General features: G+C 38.8%; 1 protein-coding gene across 4 annotated transcripts in view; it reads right to left on the reverse strand.

Annotated features, from left to right (window-relative positions):
* Positions 1-25,775, reverse strand: part of camkmt (calmodulin-lysine N-methyltransferase) — a 137,185-nt gene that overhangs the window by 5,101 nt on the left and 106,309 nt on the right. For 2 of the 4 annotated variants that reach the window (XM_042501696.1, XM_042501695.1), the window contains exons 10-13: positions 19,353-19,416; positions 16,223-16,354; positions 6,030-6,127; positions 505-567 (exon numbers count right to left, since the gene is read on the reverse strand). In XM_042501696.1, the coding sequence (XP_042357630.1) occupies positions 505-567; positions 6,030-6,127; positions 16,223-16,354; positions 19,353-19,416 (357 nt within the window). Of the gene's footprint in view, positions 1-504; positions 568-848; positions 5,079-6,029; positions 6,128-16,222; positions 16,355-19,352; positions 19,417-25,775 lie in introns of those variants that run through there. The other 2 variants (XR_006106563.1, XM_042501697.1) reach the window with 2 other exon arrangements.

Raw genomic sequence — 25,775 nt, forward strand, 5'->3', positions numbered from 1 at the left:
CACTCGGCCAGTCAATCTCAATCTCTCAGTCAGCTTCTCTTTTCTTCAACGGCTGAAGCTTTTTTCCCTGCTGTTTCGATCTAGTTTCACCTCATTTCCAGCGGGCTCACTTCATCTTTCCTTACAAGCCATTCAGTGTGTCTTGTCCCATTTCTTTTCTCTCCTCCTCCGCTGCCCTCTTGTCTTTTTCAGCCTTTCCCTTTCTCTTTGCAGCTTTTTCTATCTCTCCTCTGTCTCTTTAGCAAAGTGTTGGGGAGGAGAGAACAGACCTCTTTAAAATATCAAAAGACAGATCAGGAGGCCTCTCTGGTCCCTCCCTTTCTGCTAACTCTCCCTCCCTCCTTCTGACTGATAAACAGAAGAGTGAGCCTGCAGGATTAGCCCCTGTGTACTGCCTTCCCTCCCTCCTTTATCCCTCTCTCTTTTCTTCCTGTGGAGGGGTAGACTGTTGACTGGGCTTGATACGTGTGTGTGAGCACATGTGTGTGTATCTGTGTGTGTTACCTTGTCTGGCACCAGCTTAGCCTGCAGGAGGCCATTGTGTTTGAAACCCAGGCCACAGCCGATCTGGGCACAAAGGAAACTTTATTACATCGGTGAACATTTAATACTGGATTGTTAATAATGCAGTATTAAATGTTGTTTTTACATTTACACTATTATTTTTATTATTGTTATTACTGTTATTTATATTATTCTATTATTGAAATTAAATTAATCATCGTAAAAAAAGTGACAGAGGAAATATTGCTGTTTTTAGTTTTTGTGAAAATTTTCTTTTGTACAATTTCACATGGATAATTGGAGAAGAACAAGTTTCAAAAGAAAAAACTAAGCCTAGAGCCCAATTGTTTTCAAAGAAAATTTATTTATTTGTATTCATTCACACAAAAAAAGACCCACACTTAGATCACCGAGTACAACAACCATTACCCACTGATTACAGTAAAGCAGAGGAAATTAGATGTGAATGGAGAACGTCATTACATGAGGCTGTGTCCACACTAAAGTCAATAAATTGAAATATTTAATTTAAATAAATTCAGTTTTGTTGCGGGTGTCAAAGCCCAGAAATCTAACTGGAGAATTTTCTTGTAGTTTTGTTTTTTAATGATTGGACAAAAAATAATCAGTGTAGACAGAAGAATCAAAATAGATCCAATCTGAAATTGCTCTGAATTAGTGTGGGTAAGGCCTGCACATATTATTCTCTTTAATATTTAAAAACATATTTGAGCTGAGACACAGCCTACACAGTGACATAAATAGATGGGAATAGAGCATTTCTGTATGATGTTAGCCCAGGGTAATTCTCAACTGCAGCACACAAGTTTTTCTAAATAACACTGATGTGATCCCCACCCACCCCCACCCCGACCCAACTGTCCTAGAGGCTGCCCGGGCCAACCTCAGCAGGCACCTGGCTGACACAGGAGGGTGGTCAGCTGATTAGGCTCACCTGAGCTATAAACACTGCAACAGCACACTACACAAATTCATTCACCGCTATCATTGCTGATCTACACACTCTATTGATTTTTCTTGTTAACATAGTTTAATAAAATGCTTGTTTTCAAAGAATACGTAAGCCCCCAAATGACCATTTGTATATCAGTGAATCCCCCCATGTTATGTTCAATACGGGAAGACAACTTTGTTTTGCTTGCCTGCCTTTAACAGTGATTAAAGAATTTAAAAAAAAGAGGATTCTTGATGAATTGAAGTCATGGGAGACTGTGCTCGACAACAGCAAGACGATATCAAAACCTCTGTTTACAAACTCTTACACAAGTTGTGCAGTATAATGCAAATCTCATTTATCTAGTTGTATTCTCAGTACTTCCCAGACACATTCATTTTCACTAAAACATAGTATTTTAAATAAGAAAATGCATGTTTTCTTCAGTAATTCCACGTAACACAAAGTGAGTAATCGATATACAAATGGTCAAAAGTGTAATTCTTGCATGGACTGCCAGCTTGTCACATTCCCTGAGCCAGTGTGTGATACTGACTGTCAGTGATTCCTTCAATGTCTGTTGATGTCACAGTGAGAAGTGTCCTAGCACACTGCACTAATATTACAACAATAAGTGACGACATCACTGTGTAAAATGTGACATCACCACCAGTGATCGAAGTAAAATAAAAAAGAAGTGCCTGTACTCACCTTATTCCCATTGACTAGTGGGAGGTTAGTGAACCAAAAGAATTGTCTTTTGTCTTTTATGAATGACATGAACCAGGTTACTTTAAAGAACCAGTTTCATCACTTTGTGATTTTGGAGCTAGTGGGCACAAACTTTAGCCCGCTGTTCTTAGCTTGCATTTAGTGACGTAGGATTTGACTTTGGAATATCTGTTGTGTTAATTTCTGACTCTGATTTTGGTTTTTTTTGTCCTTTTGGAGCCAGGTCCACAAAACTGTAATTACTTTAACTAGTCGCAGACAAAGAAAAGAAGGCAGGTGAGAACAGAAAGCACCATTATAAATCTAGAGAGCCTGATACGGAGAGGGCAGAAAAGAGAACTGGCAGCTGGTGAGAAATGCCGATTTGCAAGAAAAAGTCTTAGCACTCTCTGATCACAGCAGAGGTGCATGAGTTGGTGAGATGCAGTGATGCTGCGAGAAGCAGTAAAGCAGAGTGGATATCACAGTAAACTGTTTGGGGCTGGTGATGTCACATTAGACAGCGATGAAGTCACTGTACACAGTCACAGCTGGGATGGTATTAATGTGTTAGCTCACAGATATCAAAGGTATACAGCAAACTGCATTACAGATAAAACTGTAATTAAACACACTTCTAAACCTTTGCAATGCGAACATTTTTTTGCAATGCAATTTAAGCCCTCAAAGCACTGAGACCACTGATAAAACCGGCTTAATTTACTTTTCTGAGTAGTTACGCACAGGGAATACCTCTCATTTCTGTTGGTGGATTATTTTCTTCAATATGAGGAATGTAAACAGCAGCCACTGAGAGATACTGCATAGCTTATTGGCTGTTGCATACAGCAATGGATCACAGTGAAATATGGAAACACTCTACAAGTGATAGGTACAGCTTTAGGCTCGAGTGACCCTCTGACACTTGGCGTTTCTTTAATACCACAGGAAACAGGAAACAACTAAATGCATGAGAAAAGACCTGAGTAAAACAGTTGTGCCGATAGAAAAAAAACAGAAAATGGAGGAGCAATTGGTCTGAAATGTGTGACATTTTTTCTCTTGAGGATATGAGATTGACTTTCAAGACCTAGAGTTTATCGATATGAAATCATATTCTAACCCCTGTTGTCCACTGGATGTGGCTGCATCATGTCGCTGCTCAAGCAGTCTGATCTTCAGCACCCACATTCCAATATTTTTTCGAATTGTTTGCAGATATTTTTGGGTGTTTTATATGCAGTCTGAAAACATGTCTTCAGCTCATATACTGTGATTTTGGTAGCATTTTAGTTACTGTGCACATCAAGTCATGTTTGTATGTGTACTTTCTGAATAGTGTTAATTAGCAGAAAGAAAACTGCTTCTTAATAAACAAACAAAAAATATAGTTTTGTCGTATGTATTTAAAGACTAAATGAAATAATGAGTACTCCTTCAAATATTAAGTAAACATAGCACTTACGGGACAGCGAAAAATAGACTTGGTACACATGAACTTTGAGTGAGATACTGCGTTGACAGAGCCAGTGAACAGAGTGAACTGGCAGCAGAGTGTCTGCACCCAGTGGACATTAAGAGTAAGAGACTGTTGAGAGGTCTGCATTACAAAAAAAAAAAACAGTCAAGATGTGAAGAAATCCCACAGCATATCATACATTTTTAAAAAATCGGTTCCACAGTATTTAGGTCACTTATCAATAAATGCCAGTGATAAGAGTCATTAAACCTCATGCACATGTATTGTCGTTCACTGTCTGTCTTCAGACACACTTCCTGAAGGTTGGTTCAGACTGAGCGCGTTTAGCAGCTGCCACAGGATCTGATTGTTGCCGAGCGACCTCGCTTCTGTTGCCACACGTTTGATATCCACTGCTGTCAGTGCAACCTGGTGGACTCATAGCTGCAGACACAGTGGGGGCTGATATGTGTGTGTGTGTGACACAACAGATTTGGACTGTCAGTATAAAACTTTTAAAGAAAATTACCGGTAAAGTTGGAGTTAATGTTGGCAGACTCATAGTGTCTGTCTTTCATTTTAAACACACACCGACAGAGCTGTGTTATGTTGAATTACAATGTGATGTAGTTTAGGCTACTTGTGAAACAGGGTTAGGCAATATGAAGATAGTCAAATAGTATGATGATGTTTGGCCGAAAAAAATATTTCCCAAAATAAGATTTTTGATAAATAATCATCAGTGATGAGGATGAAATGATGTAAATGAGCAAAGGCAATTAACAGAACATCTTAAACAGTCTGGTAATTTCAAAACATTACATTAACACTAGGGCTGTCAAAAGATTATTTTTTTAAATCACAATTGACCAGAATTTTAGATAGTTAATTTTAATAGTTAATTGCGATTAATCACTTTTTTTCAAGTCACTTTTTTGGTCATTATTTTGCACTGCAAAAAAAGCTTTTAAGTCCAGATTGACAAAGTAAATTAATTCTTACCAGATTATCATGATTAGGAATCAAATGACAGCAAAAACTTCACGGGACAGACTTAAAGGGGAGATTCCCATAGAGCTCATTTTAATTCTGCTTTTCAATCCCCAAAATTTAGTCTAACTTTGGAGCATTATTCAGCCCTTTCACTGAGAGCTTAGCAAGGCAGGATAGGTATCACTGGATTTCTTAGTTCTTTTAGGTTCACTTTAGCTTTACAGACTCAGCCCAGTACAGCCTGTTAAAATTATGATTGACATGTTAAAGCTGACAGCCCTAATTAAAACTGTGAGAAAACAACACATATAAAATCTAAAATTATATCTAATCTCGTATCATTATATTAATATAAAATCAATATATTGCCCAGGCTTACTGTGTACTACGTGATCTGTAGCTCCTGGGCAGCAACATTTGCTCCTCAGTCTGAACACGCCTTAATATGTCCATGTACTGTTGTAAGAAATGCACAAAAGAAGTTCTTAATACTGACCTCTGACTGGGATGAATGGGTTATATTAGAAGAAATTAAAGCGGGGGAAGAAGGGAACAAAGAGAAATAAAAGAAGAAACTGCGAGCTGCTCCACAGTCTGTGATGGTTAATGAATTAAAACTGGCCTCCATGCTGGGGCCAGAAACACAGTGGCATAGGTTAATACTGACAGGTTAAAGAGGGATAACTGACTGAATAAGTGACAGAGGAAATGTCCATAGTACTGACTGATGGGACTGGTTAAGTGACTGGCTTGTTGGCTGGAATGACCACTGGATTACTGGCTAACAAACTGCCATATTAGGTAACTGAATAGACTGGTTACAAACTGGTCAGCTGACTGTGTGGAAATGTGGCTCTCTTTCCTGGCTGACTGATTAACTGAAGGGATGAGTGATTAGCTGATTTGAGCAGTGACTGGTCAACAGCATGACAGGACAACTGATTAAAGGACTGATATTTTGGAGGCTGACATTAGTTATTTGGCATATGGCAGACGGTTAAAACATACTAGGTTGGAATATATCCGCCTCTCCTTTTCTTCTTCCTCAGCCACAACAAAAGTGCCCCCACTGCTTTGGAAATGAGGCTGTTCTTCAACACTGCACACCACAAAACATGCACGCTCAAGTATTGTCCAAAGCCATGCATCATATCTGATAATAAACCCTCTCAGTGGCCGGCATTAGTATGAAAAATATCTCAAATATGACCACAGCTTGATTCACTCTCTCTGACTAAACACTTGACATTGAGACAAACGCAACCCTACTGTTTTCTAATACTGCTCTTTCAGTGCAATTCTTCCCCCTCACTCATAGTTCACATTGTCAACATGACTCTATAGCATCATTCCATCTCAAATATCCAAAAGGATGTGGAGTGGTACTGTGTGAAGCTGAGGGCTCACTTGTTTTGGTGGCTGACAGGTTGAGGTCCTTTGGTCAAGGTGATGAGGAGAGGATAGTGGATGTTCTCGTCGTAGGCGTCTTTTCCTTCCGTCAGCATCTGAAAAACACACGAAAGCATAAACAAAACAGACTGAAAATTCTACACAAGCATCCCTTCAGTTTGGTTGAATATTTTCTCTAATTTCATCAATACTTTACAATATTGTGGAACACACTGGTTGCCATGGTGTGACCATGAGGGCCCACATAGTCACTGAAAACTGAAAAGGATCAAACAAATAACTGCTACTGTGGCTTTACTGGGGTATTCTATCACACTGTTCAGTTTAACACTCACTCTCTATCCTCCAAAGAAGCCGTGCGCCACACTTTGCCTGACTAAATATTCACTTCAGAGACTGATTACCCACACCTGCACAGAGGAGGAGTCAGGTGGGAGAGACTGATTGTTCATACCTGCACTAAAGAGGAAAGAACCATGTGAAAACCCACTTTTAATGTGTTAGGAGTCAACAATTCACCTGCCCTGCATGTCTTTGGTATGTGAGTATGATGTGAGGAAACCCTGACGAACACATGCAGATACAATGAGAATATGCAAAGTCTGCCCCCTGCTGAAAGACCAAACCTTGCCCCAACCTGGATTTGAACCAGAAACCTTCTGGCTGTGAAGTATCAGCACTAACCACCACACCACCAAGCACACATTAGAAAAACATGTTAAAAAAAAAAGCAACTATTAGTTACAAGTAGTCAGAGGGTGATGTTTGACCCAGTGCAATGTACAGGTACATAAGTCAGATAGTCAGTGAAAAATAATCATGTTCCTCTGCCTGTCCTCGAATTGCTTCTAATTGAACCAATGCAAGAGAACAAAAACAACCAGTCAGAGCCGAGGAGTCTCTAATGCAGCTGTCAGTCATGAACCGTGGTCAAAGTCTGCAGAACCAATCAGATATCAAGATACTGTAACTGCATTGCCTATTGAAATGCTTGGAGAAACATATTTTAGTGTAATGGCTGTAAAATGAGAGAGTTTGTTCCAGCTGGTGGGCGGCGCTTGGTGTTTGGCTCAACTGCTTCCAATATGCCGTCCGGATCACGAACTTCCTCATTTTAGAGCTGAACAGTACACTAAAAAATCTTTCTGACAACATCTCTCCGGCTCTGATTGGTTGTTTTCCACGAGCTGCAGTAGATTCTAGCATATACTATTAGAGGCTGTAGGAAATGGAAGAGTGGCATTATTTTTTTCCACAAAGTATCCATCTCATGTGGACATGTAGTGAAAGTTTCAGCAAACATGTCACAATATTATATTTTAAAAAATAAAAGTTACCAACTGTAGCTTTGAAGTAAAAAAAAAAAAATCTCCCCAAAATTCACACTTTAAATCTTATGGCCAATTTTTATTTCTTTTTCCTTCTTTGAACCTTTATTTAAAAAAAACAACAACAAGAAAATCACACTTGCAACATGACAGGTTTTATCAAGATAATGTTTAATTTATCTATGTAGTAGAGCTCAAGAACAGATATTATTGACAAAAATGGGCCTAAAATCTAAATATAAGTTTCATTACTGATCATAAAACCCCAGAAAATAGTGACAAAGGAAATGCAAAAAATTCTGACATTTTAGAAGCTTACACTAGAGAATTTTGGGCATTTTTCCTTGAAAAACAGTTGCTGCTAACATTTCTGTAAATCAGTTTACTAATTATTTAATTCAACCTCCAGTGTGCATACTCCTGCAAACACAAAAACTTTAATTTTTATACACAGACACGCGCACATGCACACAAACACACACATACACACACACACAAACACAGCTTTGTGGGATGCCCACTCGGTGCCCTTTTAAGCAGACTTGGCAGTTTGGGCATGCTCCGGCTAATCAGCTCGCCCAGCGTCTGGCCAAATGATCAGAGACTTATGAAAGTGAGTTTAGTGGGTCGGCTCATGTGAGAGTGTGTGATTGTCTGTGTGTGCATGTGTGTGGTGAGACCAGGATGGGGGCGGGGGGGGGACTGTGTGAAAAGGTTTCTCCACAACAAACAGAAACTCAGACTGACCCCAAATTCACTCCCGTCAGCGGCATGTAAGTAATATGCAAGTAAATGATCATCCCTCCAACCTACTAAACATACAAACCAAAACTCTGACTGTGTGCTGTTTTACCAACAAATTAGGCTATTTTGTGGCACTCATTAAAATCATGAAATCCTTCAAAATATCAATATCAGCATCAAAATACATTGATCAGCAACTGAAAAAGGACTTGTAATAGTTCATTTTAACCTAACATTGTTAAATGTATATTAAAACATCAATCATTCATTTTTGAAAAAGAAAAAATTTTCTCCTCAGTAAAAGTGACTTTTCTTCTACACTCAGGTGGATCTCAGCTAAACTGCAATCCCTGCAGGTCTCTCCCTGCATTCAGCTGTATTAAAACACATATATTGTAATAAGTTGATTAGACAGTTGCATATTCAGTTATGAATGCATGCAATATGCAAATAAGTGTCTGTCTGTGCAGTTAGAATTTAGCAATGAAGTACAAAGAGTAACCAGGACTATGGACATTTGAATTAATCGGAGTATTTAAAGCTTCTTTTGGGTGGTTGTTAGGCTGTGTTCAGGCTGACATTAGCACCACATGTAAAATGCAATTCCCTATTGAGACCACTGCTCTGACACAGCAGGGGTGCCAACACACAAAAAAGTTAAATTTATGTAATGAGCACATTTTAAAAAATCACAGGTTTTGACCAAAGTGCTTTAAATGGAAATTTCAAAATGATTTAAATTAAACTAAACAGATGCACATTTGCATTCTGCAAAAAAACTGATTTAACTTTTGCCTGCAACACATTCCATTACTTTTATTATTATTATTATAATTATTATTATTACTACCATATATTGGATAGCCAGAAACAGACCTTGCTCCACCTTGCTATTGACCTGATGACACGCAAGAATAAGTGACCCGTGGACCGAAACACATGCCGAAGAATGTAACCTCCCTTTTCCCCCCTTGAGTATTTTGAGCTCTTCTACTCTAATTCTCCAATTTCAGTGTGTATTGGTACTCACACATTCTACATACAAAAGTAGCTACAATGTACAAGTACACATTGGAGGTACAAGGGTATAAAACCAGAGAAAGTGGTTGTCCTGAAAATGTTTTGTGAATATAGTCTACACTGTAAAAATAAACTGTTTTAACTTAAAAAAAAAAGTTAATGTCAGGGCTGCCTTAAAATTATAAGTTGACTGAATTTGGGAAGAAAAGTTGAGGTCATTTCGTATTTATTTAACTTGTTTTCTCAAATTTAGTCAAGTTAAAAATTTAAGGCAGCGTGGACAATAACTTTTTAAAGTTAAAGCAAATTATTTAATTAATTATTTATTTTTACAGGTTACAACAACATACAACACCCAGAAAACAGGTTTGTAAACTAAAAAAAAGCTATTTTTTTACTAATTTAAAATAATTACTTCAATTGATAACACATAAATGAATTTGGTTTTCTCAACTCGATTTCCAAACTGTTGTGTTAATCGAACTTGATGATTAGATTTGAAAAAAAAAAATTAATTCATTTATGTGTTGCTGATTGAAGTAATTGTTTTAAAGTTAGTTAAAAAATGGTCTTTTTTCCAAAGTGTGATTTAAACTGTGACCTGTCACATCTCTTTTTTAAATGTCTCATCCCTCCTGACAAAGTCAGAGATCTTTGCCACCATCTCTCCATTTTCTGCTTTTTTCCAAATTTTCTCCTTTCTTCCTGAATATGTCCAAACTGCTCGTGTCTGTCTCACCCTTCTCTCCCTCTGTCCCTCCCTTTCTCCCCCTGTGCCCTTCATGTGTGTTATCTTCCTGTGGCCATCCCTCCAGGCACCGGCCGGTGGTTGAACCGCTGACCCCCAGAGAGAGAGAGAGAGAGAGAGAGTGATAGAGGGAGGCAGAGAGAGCGGGAGCAGACGGCCCAGGGGGTGGTTGGGCGTGGAGGGGCAGCTGCCTGCCCCCTGTGCTAAGCCTGCTATGGGGACCACGGCCAGCATTCACATTCAAATTCTACCAGGCGGAAGGAGCAAGGAAGCGATAGATGGAGGGATGGAGCGGGAGGGAGGGAGTGGAGGGGGCCTTAACGCGGTGAGGGCTGAGAGCTCGCAGAGGTGAAAAGTTTAACAAGCAAAGCTGTTCCTCCTGATCGCAGGCTGCCTAATCAGCTTCATGGGTGGCTGGCTAAATCGGCTCTCAACGCGACCCCCCACCCCACCGACCCCACAATCTTTTTTTTTTTTTCCTTTCCAAGGTGCAAGTCATCTATTTTATTGCCACTTTCGGCTTCTGTCTCCCTCTCTTGTGCTCTCTATTTCTCTGCCTCTTTTTTTCTTTCTCTGCTTGTATAGAGCGGAGAGTAAGTGAACAAGGTGGAAAAAACGAAAGAGGAGGGGGGCTCTGAGACAAGGGAGGGACGGATGAACCGGATGTCTGGGGTCTCTCTCGGCAGGATTAGGAAACAGAGAATGAGGGATTGGGTGGATGGAGAGACGAGTAGAGGAAGGGATAGAAGGACAGGCTTGAATAAATAGAGAAGTGGGTCGTGATGTAGGAAATGGGAAGATAGAGGGGAGCAGAGGGAGGGAGAGTGAAGAAGGGGGAAGGAAGATATGTCAGAGAAAAGGGGGGGGGGGGGTGGGGGGGTAGCCGGGCAGATGAGGGGGGAGAGGGAAAAAGAGAGTGAAGGAGGGAGACAGAAAAGAAGTAGGCAGGGAAATGAGTGTGAGTGCATGGACACAGTGGGGATACTATTTATGCATGTGAGGGAGACGGGGTATCTACACATGTGCACACACACTCACTTGCGTGTGTGTGTGTGTTTGAGAGAAATTAAAATTCATGACTCTCTCTTCACAACCATTTGAGTAACAAGATTAAGATGGCGGGTTAGAAAATAGCGCTGGCATTATCAGGCTGCTTGCAGTCCCTCCAGCTGCTTGCCTCTCTATTCCACAACAGTGGGGATAAGAGGATAACGCGCTAGCCCTGTCTGCCCGTCCCAGCACACGCCTTACACTCACACACACAAACACACACACACACACACACACACACACACACTACCGCTGCACATCGGGCCTGCCTGCCTGCTGTCTCCAGTCCCTCGAGTGTGTTTGTGTCAAAGGGCGAAAGTGTGTGTATGTTTGGAAAACTGCAGCGTAGCGAGCTGGGGGTCTAGTTTGTAAAGACCTGCTAAAAACACTCCCTGCTCGCTTTTTTTCTGTCTTTCACACACACAAAGCAAACATTAAGACAGGCGGCATATTCCAAACAAAATCAAATCTGACGTGTGTCGAATCTGGCACAGCGAGGAATGCCAGTGCACTCGCAGCGACTGAGGGTACGTTTGTTTAACGGCGTCGGTGCCAGATGGAGGAGCTTGTGAGTCGCTCTGGGAGAAAGAAGAGAAGTAAAACTCAGCCTAGATGACACGTATGGAAACTTAACCAATTACAGGATATTGTTTTGTGAATATTTTAACAAGTTTCGATTTCGATTAGAGCGTGCTGCTAGCCTGAGATCAGAGTTGGGCGATAATTCAGTATGATATTTTTGTGGCTTTCAGTGGTATCATATGATGTGATCTTATGGCTTTACGAAGCTCTGCTTTCCATGCTAATGATTCCAAACAAAATACGCTGGGAAATAAGCAAAAGGGGGTTTCCCATAACACATGTAGTGAGTTAGAGTTGATTTCACTGAACATCAGTTATATTATTATCTAAGCTAAGGTAATGTTTTCAGTTTGTTTATTACCAGGATCACGTAAAATGTACTTGCCCGATTTTCTTGAAACTTGGTGGATGGGCGTAGCATGAGCTAAGAAAGAAGCCTTTCATTTTAAGAGCGAATCCAAGTGACAGGGCAAATTTTTTTTTTAACTTTTAAGTAAGGTTCAGTAGTAGAGTATTAGTTTTAGATGTGTTTTTGCATACGTTTGCTACATAATGATGTACAGATTTTGGAAACATTTCCATATTACTGTTTTTATAGTGATTTCAATTTTTTATTTGAATTACTCATTCAAAGTAATGTAACTTATTACATTTAATTACTTTTAGAACAAACGTTTTAAGCTGGGCAATAAAGCTGAAAAATGTCCAGGAATAGGCTATGCCAAAAAATGACAAAACTGCACCAAAAAGATGCAATGAAATAGAAGTATTTTTTTATTCGACATATAAGCTTTCTAGAAAAAAAGAGAATGTATTCAGCTGTAATCCCTTTGCAATTACCAATATTTTAATGATGTTTTTGTAGTAACTGTAACTGATTAAGACTGCATTTATTATGTAATTTAATAACATGTAACTAGTAATGCCCCAGCACTGCAGATATTTGTGTTACAATATGCAGTGGCCGTCTGGCAAACTAAAAACCTGCCTCTGCTTTTTCACTTTCATAGAAATGTTTTTTCATTCAGTGCCTCGTTTGCTAAAACAGCAAAACAATGACAGCTTTACAGTATCTGTTCACTTGTTAGAGTAAAAACAATGGAATAAAGAATAAATAAAATAGAGATGTGCAGATTTAATTTTAGTTTACCATGTCTTTAATATTATAAATTACTGCTCAAATTAATAGATGTATAACATATTTAACATTATACTTCAAAATGTGAAAAGTTTATTCAAACATAATCTCATTAAAGAAAGAAGTCGAGAAATTAAAAAAAAAATTAAGCAGGTCTATAAATTTGGGTTATTTCAACTACTTTTATTCTCAGTATTAAAGACATTATATATAGGCTTTTCAATTCCAGCTTGTTCCTCAAAATTGATACACTTGCTTTTGGTCTTTGATTGTTTTAAGCCGCAGTGAAAGAAAATCCATAGTGTGTGTTCCTCTGTCGGTTCTGATATGCATTTTTCTTGTGTTCTGGTCCACCCACTGAAAGTAAATATAGCTGAAGAAAGCTAATCTGTGGTGCAAATAAGCAGCAGCTGCTCATTTGTGTGTGTGTGTGTGTGTGTGTGCACGATGGTAGTGTATGTTTCGCTGTGATATCATCATGAGGTGTGTTTGTGTGTAATGTCTGGCCAATATGCTGTCTGAGTGATGTCTGGTCTGTGCGGGATTGTGATATAGCTTGTTTCTTAGCTGTGTGTGCACAGTGTGTGTGTGTGTGTGTGTGTGTGTCTAGAATGGTCAGTCGGTCACATTCAAGCACACACACAAAACAGCACACAGGGGTTGTTCAGAGTGTTCATCAGAAGATAAGCAGAGGAGACTTAATCACCTTCAGATGTGAGGGGGGCACTTCAACTTGTCCTCATATCCACATGCAGCACCTGACCCCACTGTGCAAGTGTGTATGTGTGCATGTGTGACTGCGTGTGTGTGTGTGTGTGTGTGTGTGTGTATGTGTGCATGTGTGACAGCGTGTGTGTGTGTGTATGTGTGTGTATCATGCAGAAGTGTGAATTTCAAGAATGAGCCAAAAAGTCTGACAGTCCCCTTGCATGCCAAAGAAAAGAAAGGAAAAGCCAGCGTATTTTCAGGGTGTTTTTGATTTTTATTTCATTTAGTTTTTACCCCACATCAATTTTAGCCTGAATTTCACCACTCAGATTCTGTTGTCAAGCAACTCTCATCACTAAAACAGGTCTGAGTAGCAATTTTCCCCAAGCGGTCGAGGTGCTGGACCATTAGAATTATTCAATGACTGTATTCTGCAGCCTTGAGGCCAAATCAATTCTTTCTGCAGCTTTCTCAAACAAAGTTGCATTTCTTTTTAATTTAAAGCAATGGCAGCATCCACTCTAATGCCACTATCTCTCTTTAGTCCCTCTTCACTTCGTAATTTTCAGCTTTCCCCCCTTCTTCCTTCTTTCGGAGTCGCTGGTTTCTATTCTTACTATAATTTTGTGACCTTTTTCTAAAATAGCTGAGCTTAAAACAACCTACTATAAGACTTTTCATCTGAAGCAAATCCTCATAGATTGAATGAACTTAACGAGTGTTTGTCTTATTTATGCATGTTCAAAAATCATTTGCGTTTTTCCGATCAGAAGGGGTCTCACTCTCTGCATATATAGGCCTCTATTTCTCCCTGCATCTGACCTATTTGCACAGCAACTTTTTGCATATTTTCTTCCCAGTTTTAACTAAGAAAGGAAACTAAACAGAAGACTAAACTTTATTTTGTCTTTAATTCATCATGGTAAAATAAAAATATTATAGTACACAGCGACAAAATAAACTAATGTACTACTAATTTGAATTGCCAATATCTTTTAAAGAAAATTAGATTTTTGCCTGAGTTACAATCACTGGCAAAAAAAAAAAAAAAAATGAATCCAGGAACATTATTGTACTGCCCACAAGTTAGAGGAGGTCAAGGTGAATGACTGAGTGCAGAAATGAGAGCGATTTCAGTCCTGCGTCTCAAACAGTCTTAGAGCCTACGGTGGCGCACAACCTGATGGAGCCCATTGGTGAGTGAAATCACTCTGATTGGCAGCTTAGCACACAAGAAGAGATACGGAAGTAAAGAAAAGCAAAACGACTAAAGTCAAGAGGATGTGAGTGTTAAAATAATGTATTAATAGGTAAGATTATTCCTTTTAGCCACTGAACTCTTAAGCAGAAATGGTCAGAATTGTTTGTGATATTGTTCATTAGTGCACAGTAAAATTAATTTGGTATTTCAACAGTGGGTTGTGTTGTTAATGCGCTGTGTCCCATCTTGTGCTTCAAGTCATGATGGATTTTTTTTTTAAATATTTAACCAAGACACCGATATTTCCCTCACTTCAACCAAATGCTTTTATTGGCAAAAACTTAATCATAAAAATGTTATCAAACTTTTTTTCAGGAGGGGATGTTTTCAGAAAACAATTGAGAACTATATTAACAGGGAACAGATTTCTTACTAGTTGATAAAAATGTAACCTGGTGGGCATTATCTTTTTCAGTAAAACGGATGCTAATTCAAATTATTTGTATATTAACAAAACTTTTTGGGGACAGTGTTTGCACAGGTCAGTGACATTGCAAAATTTCATTCGTCTTTCTCATTACGTCACATGAAGACGGTGGCCACAAACACTCTCACTGCAGGGTGGTGTCACATGTGGACTGGGACAACTTGACCTGAACGTAAACCTGTCTTGATTCTGTCAATGTCTCCTCAACCTAAAGTTGGTTTGAGAGGGTCCAGAGCCACTTCGATATAGAATGGGTGAGTGATTGCGATGCTAAATTTAGTAAGGGACAAGTAGTAAAGAGAGAAGGAGCGAGATTTTCCTTACTGGGGTTCAGGCCACTTTAACAGGCACTTTAATGGCCAGTCTGTCCAATTGCCCCACCAGTGTTGGTGAATGTGTGTGCACCAATTTAGCCCACTCCTTGCTGTCCTGTTCTTCTGTAGCAGTGTGTGTAATGGAGTTAACAGCTGGACACCACTTCTTTCAACACTGCCGACTCATGTGCTTTCCGTCACTCCTTTTCTCTTTTTCTCTCTCCTTCCCTCTCTTTGTTTCCCTCATGGTGCCAAGTTAAGGCAGCTTCTTTTAGCTCCGGTGTGGCTCACAAAGTGTCTCTAAACATCAAACTACAGGCTAATCCGCCAGTCTTTATTAAGGCTGAGTGCACATTATGCGACCTGGATTGTTGCTGGTTTCTGTATTATGCAGCAACAGATTCGGTGTATTTTTGAGAAAGTAATTAAACTGTGTTTTAAAGGTTTTCATACAAGCCTGTTTCATTATGCAAAGCTCACATGTTGTGAGCCTGTAAAGGTTCAACCGAAAAAAAAAAAAAGAGTCTTCATCAGTCTGTGGACTTCACTGTTTCTGACAGTGAAGTCACTTTTAGAAGGAATACTTTCATATATTAACAGGTTTGCACAGGTCAAGATTTAACATTGAGATAATTACAGTTTCCAAAACTGAGCTTTACAAGTGTTTGAGCGTTTAAAACTGGATCTGTCTGACAAGGCACGATTACAGCCACCAACACACTCTCTCAACAAACACGAGGCATGTAAGAATAGTATTAACTTGGACTAGAAATATCTGAATCTGTCTCTAAATTTCCACCAAACATTTTGCTACACGCTAATTTGGGTGAAAAAAGGGTATGTCGTTCTATTCTTGGATGCATTTCTTACCTTCAAGTGAACATCCCAGACCTGAGCATCATACTGCTGGTGTTGAGAGGTGCAGAGTCCGGCCTGCTGGGCCAGCTGACAGAACAGTCTCAGAGTTTCACCTCGCAGTGGAGCAAACACCAACGCCATGCCCTGAATATAACAAAATCAGAGGTGGGTTGAAACTTTCGGAGTTGGATAATGAATGTAGTACTGAGTACATTTATGTAGGGGGGAATTTCACACTGTTAGTTGTCAGTTTGTCTCCCTTTTCTTTGATTTTTACCAGATACAAATTAAATGATAAACCAAAAACAAAAAAAAAAAAAGAAGAAACATTCTACTAACCCAACCAACCGTGGAAATGTGAACACACATGTGTGAGGAAAGACACAGAGACAGTTTGTATGTGCACATGCATCACAGACGTCCTGCAAGGACTAAGAGGATTACCAACAGGTTCAAAGTTTCTTTGAAATCCTTCAGCTTTCAGTTGTATTTCATGTTGATTGTGTTATTATTGTTTTAATTAAATGGAGCAAAGGGGGATGCTCACACAAACGCACACATACGCACTACGAAACAAACACTGACACAACACAGGACCACAACGCTTGGCGGATGATTTTTCATCTCTATATCCAGTTGCACTTTTCCCCAACGCCCCCTCCCTCTCTCCAAAAACACACTAAAAGCAAACAAACAACTCCTCCCAGCACTAATCAGCTGATTAAGGGGATCCAGCCCACCGGATGGACCACCTTTGTCAGAAACAACAAATTAGTGCCATTAGATGGGAGAATTAATTGCTTTGTTAATTGCTTAATCAGCTTAGCAAATTATTAAATATTTGGCAAAGCTTGTTGTGGCAGAGACAGTCTGATGGCCGACACTCAAATCATATTAGCCCCTGAATTATCTCCACTGGATTAAAGAGAGGGAGACATGAAGAGAGACTCAACACACAGATGTACAACAATGGCCAGATGTCATGTCTGTCATGCAACAACAGCAGCTTCTGCATTCAACTGCAACCGAGACGCAGATTTGGGTTGCAGGTGTTACTGCGCATGACGCTGTCTGAAATGTCAATTGGGGAAACGCGTGTCACTGCTGAGAGTAATATTAGTAATATAATCCTTTTGTCTTTCTAGTTACCTCTGTCGTTTGTAACAAATTTAAAAAAGAAACTGGATTTTAAAGGGTTAGTTCACAAACATATTTCTCATTAAATTATAGTGGCATATAATCAAGTGGATAGTTTCATTTTTAAGTGCCCAGGTTTTGAGATATCGGTCTCTGGGATTCCTGCATCCATCCCCAATAAAATGTCTGTCAAAGAAATTCATTGAAGGTGCTGACAGCATTTAAAAATGACATTTAAAAAATGCAACAGCAACATCTCTTGCCAGAAGCAGTGGTCGGTGGCTTCCACAGGGACTGTTTCTTCTGTAGAGAGCAGGGTTTCTGCAGATCCTTAAAAGTCTTAAAAGGCATCAAATTCATCAAATTTAAAACTCAGGCCTTCACTGGTGTAAAAATGTCTTAAATCAGATTAAAAATTCCAACAACACTTATATATTATACGTTCAGAGCAGAGGATTTAGCTGTCACTGTACCCTAGATGCACCCTGATACGATACAAACGGGCTATTTAATTAAGATTTCGAGGCATGGTTGAAACTAGCAAAAGGCAGTGCAAATAAAACTCAACATATTTTATGCAAAAGCTTTTTCAAACTGAGTCTAGTGTGAATCAAAGCAGTTGAATCTCACAGGCAAAGTGAGAAACAAAAACTCGTAAAGAAAACCCAACAACAAATGGTTAGTATTTCCCAGTTCTGCTCAACCCTCGTCTCTGCCATGGACCAAAACAAAGTCATGTTTATGTAAAAATAAACATCTTTGGCTAGAAAGTGTCCCTTAACATAAGTAATTGATGTCAGCTTGTGTGTTGTTTTCTTTTAGTTTTGAAAAAATATTGATTTCAATCCAAGTGGCATTGAAAAAGTTTTAAATTTAATTTACCATAAGCTGCAGGAACCCTGAAAACGTAGTTCTAGTGAAAACAGTCCACAGAAACAGTGTTTATGAAAGGAGAGGTTGCTCTCTTTCTATTGTTTGTTTTCTGTTATTTGGATTTATGATTACGGAGAGAGAGACAGAGGTCAGAGTGATTAATTCAAGTTGCTTATATTAAGCATTAAAATGTCAATCAAATCATGTAAATCTTTGAACACTATTTTTTCCTTTTCATTATTTATGTTTTTTTCTGATCATTAATGTGTTTATTTTGTCTCTTAAACATGAATGTTATTATTTCTTTTTTCATTACTCATGCCATAGGGTCGAATAGGTTTGTTTGGGTAGAGGAAAGTGTGAATAATTGTATAATGAACTTTCAACTGTCTATTTCTGTAAAATCAAATAAAAGCAAAAATAAATAAATAGATAAATAAATGAATAAATAAAGCATTACATGATATGGATTCTGTCAGACTGTTACTGTATATCGGGTTTTGAACAAGGTCTATTTATGCTGTGGCCCTTAAATGACTCTGTGTTAAACTCAAACTAACATTTTAACCTGCATGTTTCTGGTTTGCTGTATTTAAAAGATTTCAAACAAGATCCATCGCACTCTTCCCTCGTCCCTTCCTCCTCTTCTTCCCCCATCTCCTTTTTTCATAAACAGATACACCCTATACCAGTCTGGCCTCTGTACTTAAAACACACCCCTCTTTCCTCAGATGAATAGAAACCTCAACCCTATCTCTTCCAGCCTTTTGCTTTTTTTCCCCCCATTTGCTTTGGCTGTCACAGCATGGGGTCTTATCGCGGGGCCAAAAGGGAGAAGTTGCCTCGGATTTATGATTAAGGGAAGGCAGGAGAGAGAGAGCCGGAGATCAGAGCGATGCATTCAAGTTGCTCATAATAAGCATTAAAGCATTACATGATATTAATCCTGTCAGACTATTAATGTGTATAGGGTTTTGGGTGAGGCCTAATTATGATTGAGAGGAGTGGGTGGTGATTTAGAGGAAGGGGATAAGCAGAGATATATACAGTAGCACACAGAGGCAACACACACACACACACACACACACACACACACACACACACACACACACACACACACAGACACACTTACGTTAGGTTGCAGTAATCTCCTTATAGCATCAACCAGGCTGGCTCTGTACTGGTCGAGAAACAAACTGAAAGGGAGAGGGAGAGTCAGGTTAGAATGCATTCTTATGATAGCAGCTCCAGATAAAGCAGCAGGCTATTTATTTTCTTTTGTTCACAAATAAATCCACCAACAGGAAGAAGGGGGAAAAACAATTTGCATGAGTAAGATGCTCTTTCCTTTTTGTTTGAGTTTCCGTGTGCATTTACCTCGGCCTGTTGTCGAGGCACTGAGAGGAATGCAGAACATCAGAAAATCCAGCATGCACAGATAACATCATAACAGTAAACACACACACACACACAGACACACACACACACACACAAACGCATGTGCATGTGCACACATACACACTTTTACTGGGATACTTCAAAGCGGTGCAAAAGCACCTTGAATTTGTGGAATTAATACCTGGAGAGTGAGCTCTGAAGTTAATGTGAAGATATAAGAACAAAAGCAACACACAAAAGGAAAAATAAATCAGAAAATAAATGTAATGAAATCTAATTAACTGGTTCCATTGTGCATTTAACACCACTGCACTGCGACTTGCATGTGTGTGTGGCTGAGAGTGTGTACATTTGAATTAGAGCATTTATGCATGTTTTTTCCACCATATGTACAACTTCACAAACAAAATGATTGGTACAACATAATAAAGGTACCATATATCAAGCTTATCATACTGCCACTGTATAATAATAAGTATAAGGCACAACTCAGTAAATACTTCAGCTGCATAATATCAGATCACACAGTGCTCCATGGGGAAGTGTGTATACATGTTACAGTGTATTCATGTTTGTATTTGTGTATAAGATGCCAGAGTGCCTGTTTGAGTCAGAGTGTATGTGTGTGTGTGTGTGTGTGTGTGTGTGTGTGTGTGTGTGCATGAATACGTATGGACATAAACAAAATGTTGATGATGGCTTTGATTTGAGTCACAAGTCTACATATTTTTTTGAACGGTAAGATTGCATGAACTCTTCTTGTTTAAGTTACAGTAATCAACTTACAAAAATGCTTCTTAACCTTTTAAAATCTGGAACATCAGATTTCTAGTGCTGCATTCAGACGCCTTTCACATGCATTTAAACCTTTAAAACCTAAGCTTGGTTTATTTATCCATTTTTTTAAAAACATTGTTAGAGGAGCAACTTGGCAAGTGATGTCTCACAAATTGCAAGAAATTAGGAAAAGATGACAAGAAAAAAACCTGAGAATCAGTTTTAAAAACAAGAGAGAGAGAAATCACTGACTTTAATAATTATTTTAAAATGGGTAAAATGTCCAGACTTATACAAATATTTTAATTATTTTTTCTATACATTTAATTATTTTATTTGATTTTTTTCCCTTTCTAACCTTTTTTTCTTGTATGTACATGTATCCTTATTCTTGTATGTATTAAGGAAGGTCACAGAAAACAACTTGTAATATTTTTTAAGCCCTAGCTGATATAAATCTAAAAGTATAAATTACGTTACAGCAAATTGTTTCTCTTTTTCTCTACTTTACATAATTTACTTTTTAAACAAGTTGATTTAAAATAATAGTGCGTTTTTTTGTGGGAGATAAATGCAACAAACACACACATGCTTGCCCAAATCCACTCAGATAATTCTAAACAAAGTAACACCTGTCTCTATGTCCACAAAGGCAATTTTCAATTTATTACATAAGTAAGTAGAGCAGTGTGTGTGTGTGTGTGTGTGTGTGTGTTTGTGTGTACCTATTATCACAGATGAGAGTGGAGTAATTTGACTAAAATGCAACAATACAGTGCAGATTTGACATAATCCTGCACATCCGTCCAACTGGCCAGTGGAGTGGCAATCTGGACATAACTTTCCAATCACAGCTTCTGACCTCTGATCCTCTAAAATCCTCTGATCCCAGCGAGGAACGAGAGGTTCACAGCATCACAGCATCTACTCTGCATCTCATGCCCAAACCTACACCAGGAACAGGCTTACCATCACAACCAGGATGTGTGTACGTATGAGTGAAGTTTGTTTTTCTTCTAAGGTTAGAAAGAGGTGCAAAGTTTATTTGACTTGAAAGGTGAGAGGTTTGTGTTTGGTTTATTTTGCCACAGATATTGGTTCACGGGAAAAGTGAGTGACAAGGAAAACAAGGAAGTGAGCTAGTTGGGTGGAGGCAACAACTAAAACACACACATTGACAGACACACACACACACACACACACACACACACACACACACACACACACACACTGAGGGCAGCAGAGGGACATCATGTCATTAAGAGGGCAACAGTTAACAAAAAAGAGCAACAGTCACCGCTGATGATGTCTACAGACACTGCCTTAACATTGTGACGTGACAAATAAAGCCACGTTACATACAGTAAGCTTCATAAAAACAACCCATTACTGTAAGCCATCAAGGAGAAATTCAAAGGTTAACTGCTAATTAAACAATGTGTTAAACAAAGATATCTATTAGGTTGTTCCTAACCCAGTCACTTGAAAAAACAGTGTTGGCATCGTACGTGACAGCAAACCACGGACACGTAATATTTGCTTGTTATTACGTAGCCAATACATTAAAACTTTACAACTGAACAACGTGGAGCTTAACATGTTGTTAGGTTTAGGCACAAAAACCAGTTGGGTATGATTAGGAGAAGTTAAAGTTTTGGTTTAAAATGCCCAATATTGGGGGCACAATCCGGGCAGGAAAAGCAGCATTTCAAAACAAACACTTTTTGTGGCACTATCCCCGCTGACTGGGTGCTACAAAGCACCTACGTTTGGTGCCTAATAAGTCGCTAAAAACACAGCGATGACTTGTTAAACACACCTTGTTTCAATGTTTGTTGGTCTCAAGCTGTGGTCTGCAGCTTGGTAGGCGTCTTGCCTGGGTAGCATGTGATTCACCCCCTCCATCTGCTGATGATAAAAGTCAGCTTATATACTACGTTACTGCTATGTACTCGTGGTTTGCAAACACATACAATATGAACCTTTTGTGGCAGTTGGGCCGTTAGGAATGATGGACCCATTAGTTTAAGACTATTATTGCAGAGGCAAGATTTGTTCATTTGAACAGAAGTACAATATACACAGTATTACAGTATAAAAGTAGTATAAATAACCAAAGAATATGCGAAATTCTTCAATCCAAAGGGGGAAGAAAATACAGCATGTAATCAGAGAAATTCTGTAGAAAGAATAAAAAGGAAAAATCCCTGCTGCTACAAACCTAGGCCACATTAGGTTGCATGCCAACTATCAGTTTGTTTACCAGTCATATAATTTACTCGCCCTCCTTATTTCTTTGATGCTTGATTTCAGTGTATGACCACTGTTTCTGTTTATCGACACAGTTTTGGTGTCATTAGAATCAGAATCAGAATCAGAATCAGAAAAAGATTTATTTCCAGGTATAGTTAACACAATACGAGGAATTTGTTCTGGTGGGTTGGTGCAAATTCCTCGTATTGTGTTAACTATACCTGGCAATAAATCTTTTTCATCAAGTTCTATAGGCTCTTATTTTTTTATTTTAAGCTCTTATTTTTGTCTTAAGTGTTGGTTGCTTCTGACTTCTTTAACAGCTGACAAATGCTGCCATTTATCGCTATTCAAAACAGTTCAACACAACTTACTATCTTTTCCACAAGGCACGAATACCGCTTGTATATACGTGTAAGAATAATATCGATTTGCATCCAATGCTATTATTTCCCCACATACTTAGTTGACATATCAGAATTGTCGAAGCAAGTAAGATGCTGTTTAAATTTTCACTTAAACATATAATTAAATGTTGATAAGTGATATTCTTGTCAGTCTAAAACACTGTTTAGTTTAATAAAGCCAGTGTAATATTCATGGACTCTCAAATTCAGTGGACTACCCTTTAAGGTCACCTCTGACGCCCCCAGACTGTCAGAGAGCTATTGTCTCACGCTGACCCCTCCCGCCCAGGACAGCGCAGCAAACTCCAGTCAAAACTGACTGGCGGTCAAAGGGCATGAAAAGGGCGTGTGTGTGTGTGTGTGTGTGTGTGTGTGACGGCGTTGCTGCTATATTTGTCTGCTTACACATGTATGTGAAGATGCAGGATGTCGTCAAAGCTGCAGGGGTGAGCCCATGGAAATGCATGACATCATCTGCTTAGTCTCCCAAGGGGAAATTTAAGGGTTATGACGCAAGTTTTTTTTGTTGTTGTTATGCATTTCTAGGGTATTATGTATTATTTTTGACACAAAGTATCATATTTTGGTCATTTTCAGACTTGTGAGCCAAAGAAAAATGTGAAGGAGCACTATCTTCAGTTTCATCAAAATCAGATAAAAATTTCTAAACCAAACTTTCTCCGAACTGTCAAGATTTGAACGAATAAACTCTAAGCTATTGGTCTGTAAGTAATCCCTTGTCCCGTTTAGAATGACTCCAGTTTTCGGTGAATTGTTATGCATTTTCTCTTAGTTTCAGATCATTCACTCCCACACCATCCAGGAAATTCTCTCTTACTACATGTGCTGTCATGTGGGAAAACAAGACTAAGCCACTTAAGATTGGAATAGCAACACAACCTCGTGACCATGTACACAAAAAGAAACAAAACAGCACACGCAAACACTAAATATAGAGCCAGTGAAGTGCAATCCAGTGAGTGTGTTAAGCTAGACCCTCTTAAAAACTCAGTTAATACAAAACCATCAGGCAGCACATAACTGCTTTGCCTCTTTCATCCTATGAAGCAGCATATACAAGCATATACACAGCATATACACATACACGTGTGTGTAGCTGAATGGCACTCTTGGAGCGAATTACATTTTTTCTTGGCTAAGACACTAAGTGTGCCTCTGAGAATAACTCTAGTAAAAAGGCTGGACACCTCTTGGTTTTCTTGTTCATATTTTCTGAAACTGAATCTAAGATCCATTAATATGTCACTGTATTCTATTTTTAGCTTTTTGTTGGGCAAAAAAATGCAAAATTATTACATATTTTAATATAAAATGTTCAATACCAGTATTGTACTTACACGTTTAATAAGATCTGAGCAACAGATAATTGATTCAATATTTATCACTGACACAGTTAAGTCCTGATGATACAAAGGGGTCAACATATTTGTAAACTGTCTATTTTATTTGAATCTTACCAGCTTGTTGTTTTTTTTAACAGTAAAATATTGGCATGTATCAGCAATGTGGATAGATAGGTCAGTTCTGTCCTATTCTGTCCTGCAGTGCAGTGGAAAGCACACTGGCACAAAAAGGAAACGTCAAAGGAGGATAATGATGTGTTTATATTAAAAATTTAACATAAATAGTAAACAATGTATCTTGATCCATCATAATCTGCATGCACCAAGCAACACTCGGGTGTTGACTGTCTCAAAGTCATAGAAAGTGCAACAGAATGCCTATATATATTTTGATTATTTCTTTCATTACTATTATTTTTATTATTATTATTTTATTGGGATTTTTGCCTCATTCGTTGATAGCTGAAGCCTGCCATCACATCTTTCCGACCTTCTGTCCAGGCTAGTCTCTACTGTGCCGAGTCATCACATGGCTCTTTCGACAGAGACACGTTTGTGTTTTGTTTGTGTTCATGCACCAGTCGTCTAAGTATGCTAAGTTCCTATCCATCCGCTAAAAGGTATAACAGTCAGGTTGAACTTGAGTAAAATGACATATATATACAAATATTGTACAAAAATAGATAAAATGTACAAACACACACACACACACACACACACACACACACACACACACACAATGCATACACACATAAACAGGGCTTTATCTCTGGGCCCACACATGGACAGCTTTTGGAGAAAGCAGACATGCCAACATCCCAGCCAAGGATCCTCTGCCACCCACATGCCCACTGCAGGAATCCCTCTCTCTGTCTCTCTCTCCATTTCACAAATGCATGCAAGCACGCACATGCACACGCACACATGCACACGCACGCACATGAGAGGGCAGACTTCAATTCCTTCACCACTGTCAGTCTTATGTTCTGTAAATCACTTATGACAGGCATATCTCCTAAATTAACTAGTTAAAAATTCCAAAAAGCCGCCTTTCTCCCCTCAATCCTGAGTCAGTGAATATGCAAATATTGTATATTTCAAAGGTTTCACTGCTGAACACAAGACATCGCCACTGAAATGTCCATCGTCATCAGAGTGTTTGAGCTAGATTCCAAGTAAAGTCTTCAAGGAGCAAGTCCACGTTGTTTTCAGTGGCATGATAAATGGATATGATCAGTCCAGAATCCTTTATTTTGATATCCCAGACGTTGCATTTTGTGATTGTGAATGTGTTTGTGATTTTTTTGTTTGGATCTTATGTTAAGTTATTATAATATATTAATTTTATATTATTTG

Source organism: Plectropomus leopardus, chromosome 15, assembly GCF_008729295.1.
Source record: "Plectropomus leopardus isolate mb chromosome 15, YSFRI_Pleo_2.0, whole genome shotgun sequence".
NCBI classification, from domain to species: domain Eukaryota; kingdom Metazoa; phylum Chordata; class Actinopteri; order Perciformes; family Serranidae; genus Plectropomus; species Plectropomus leopardus.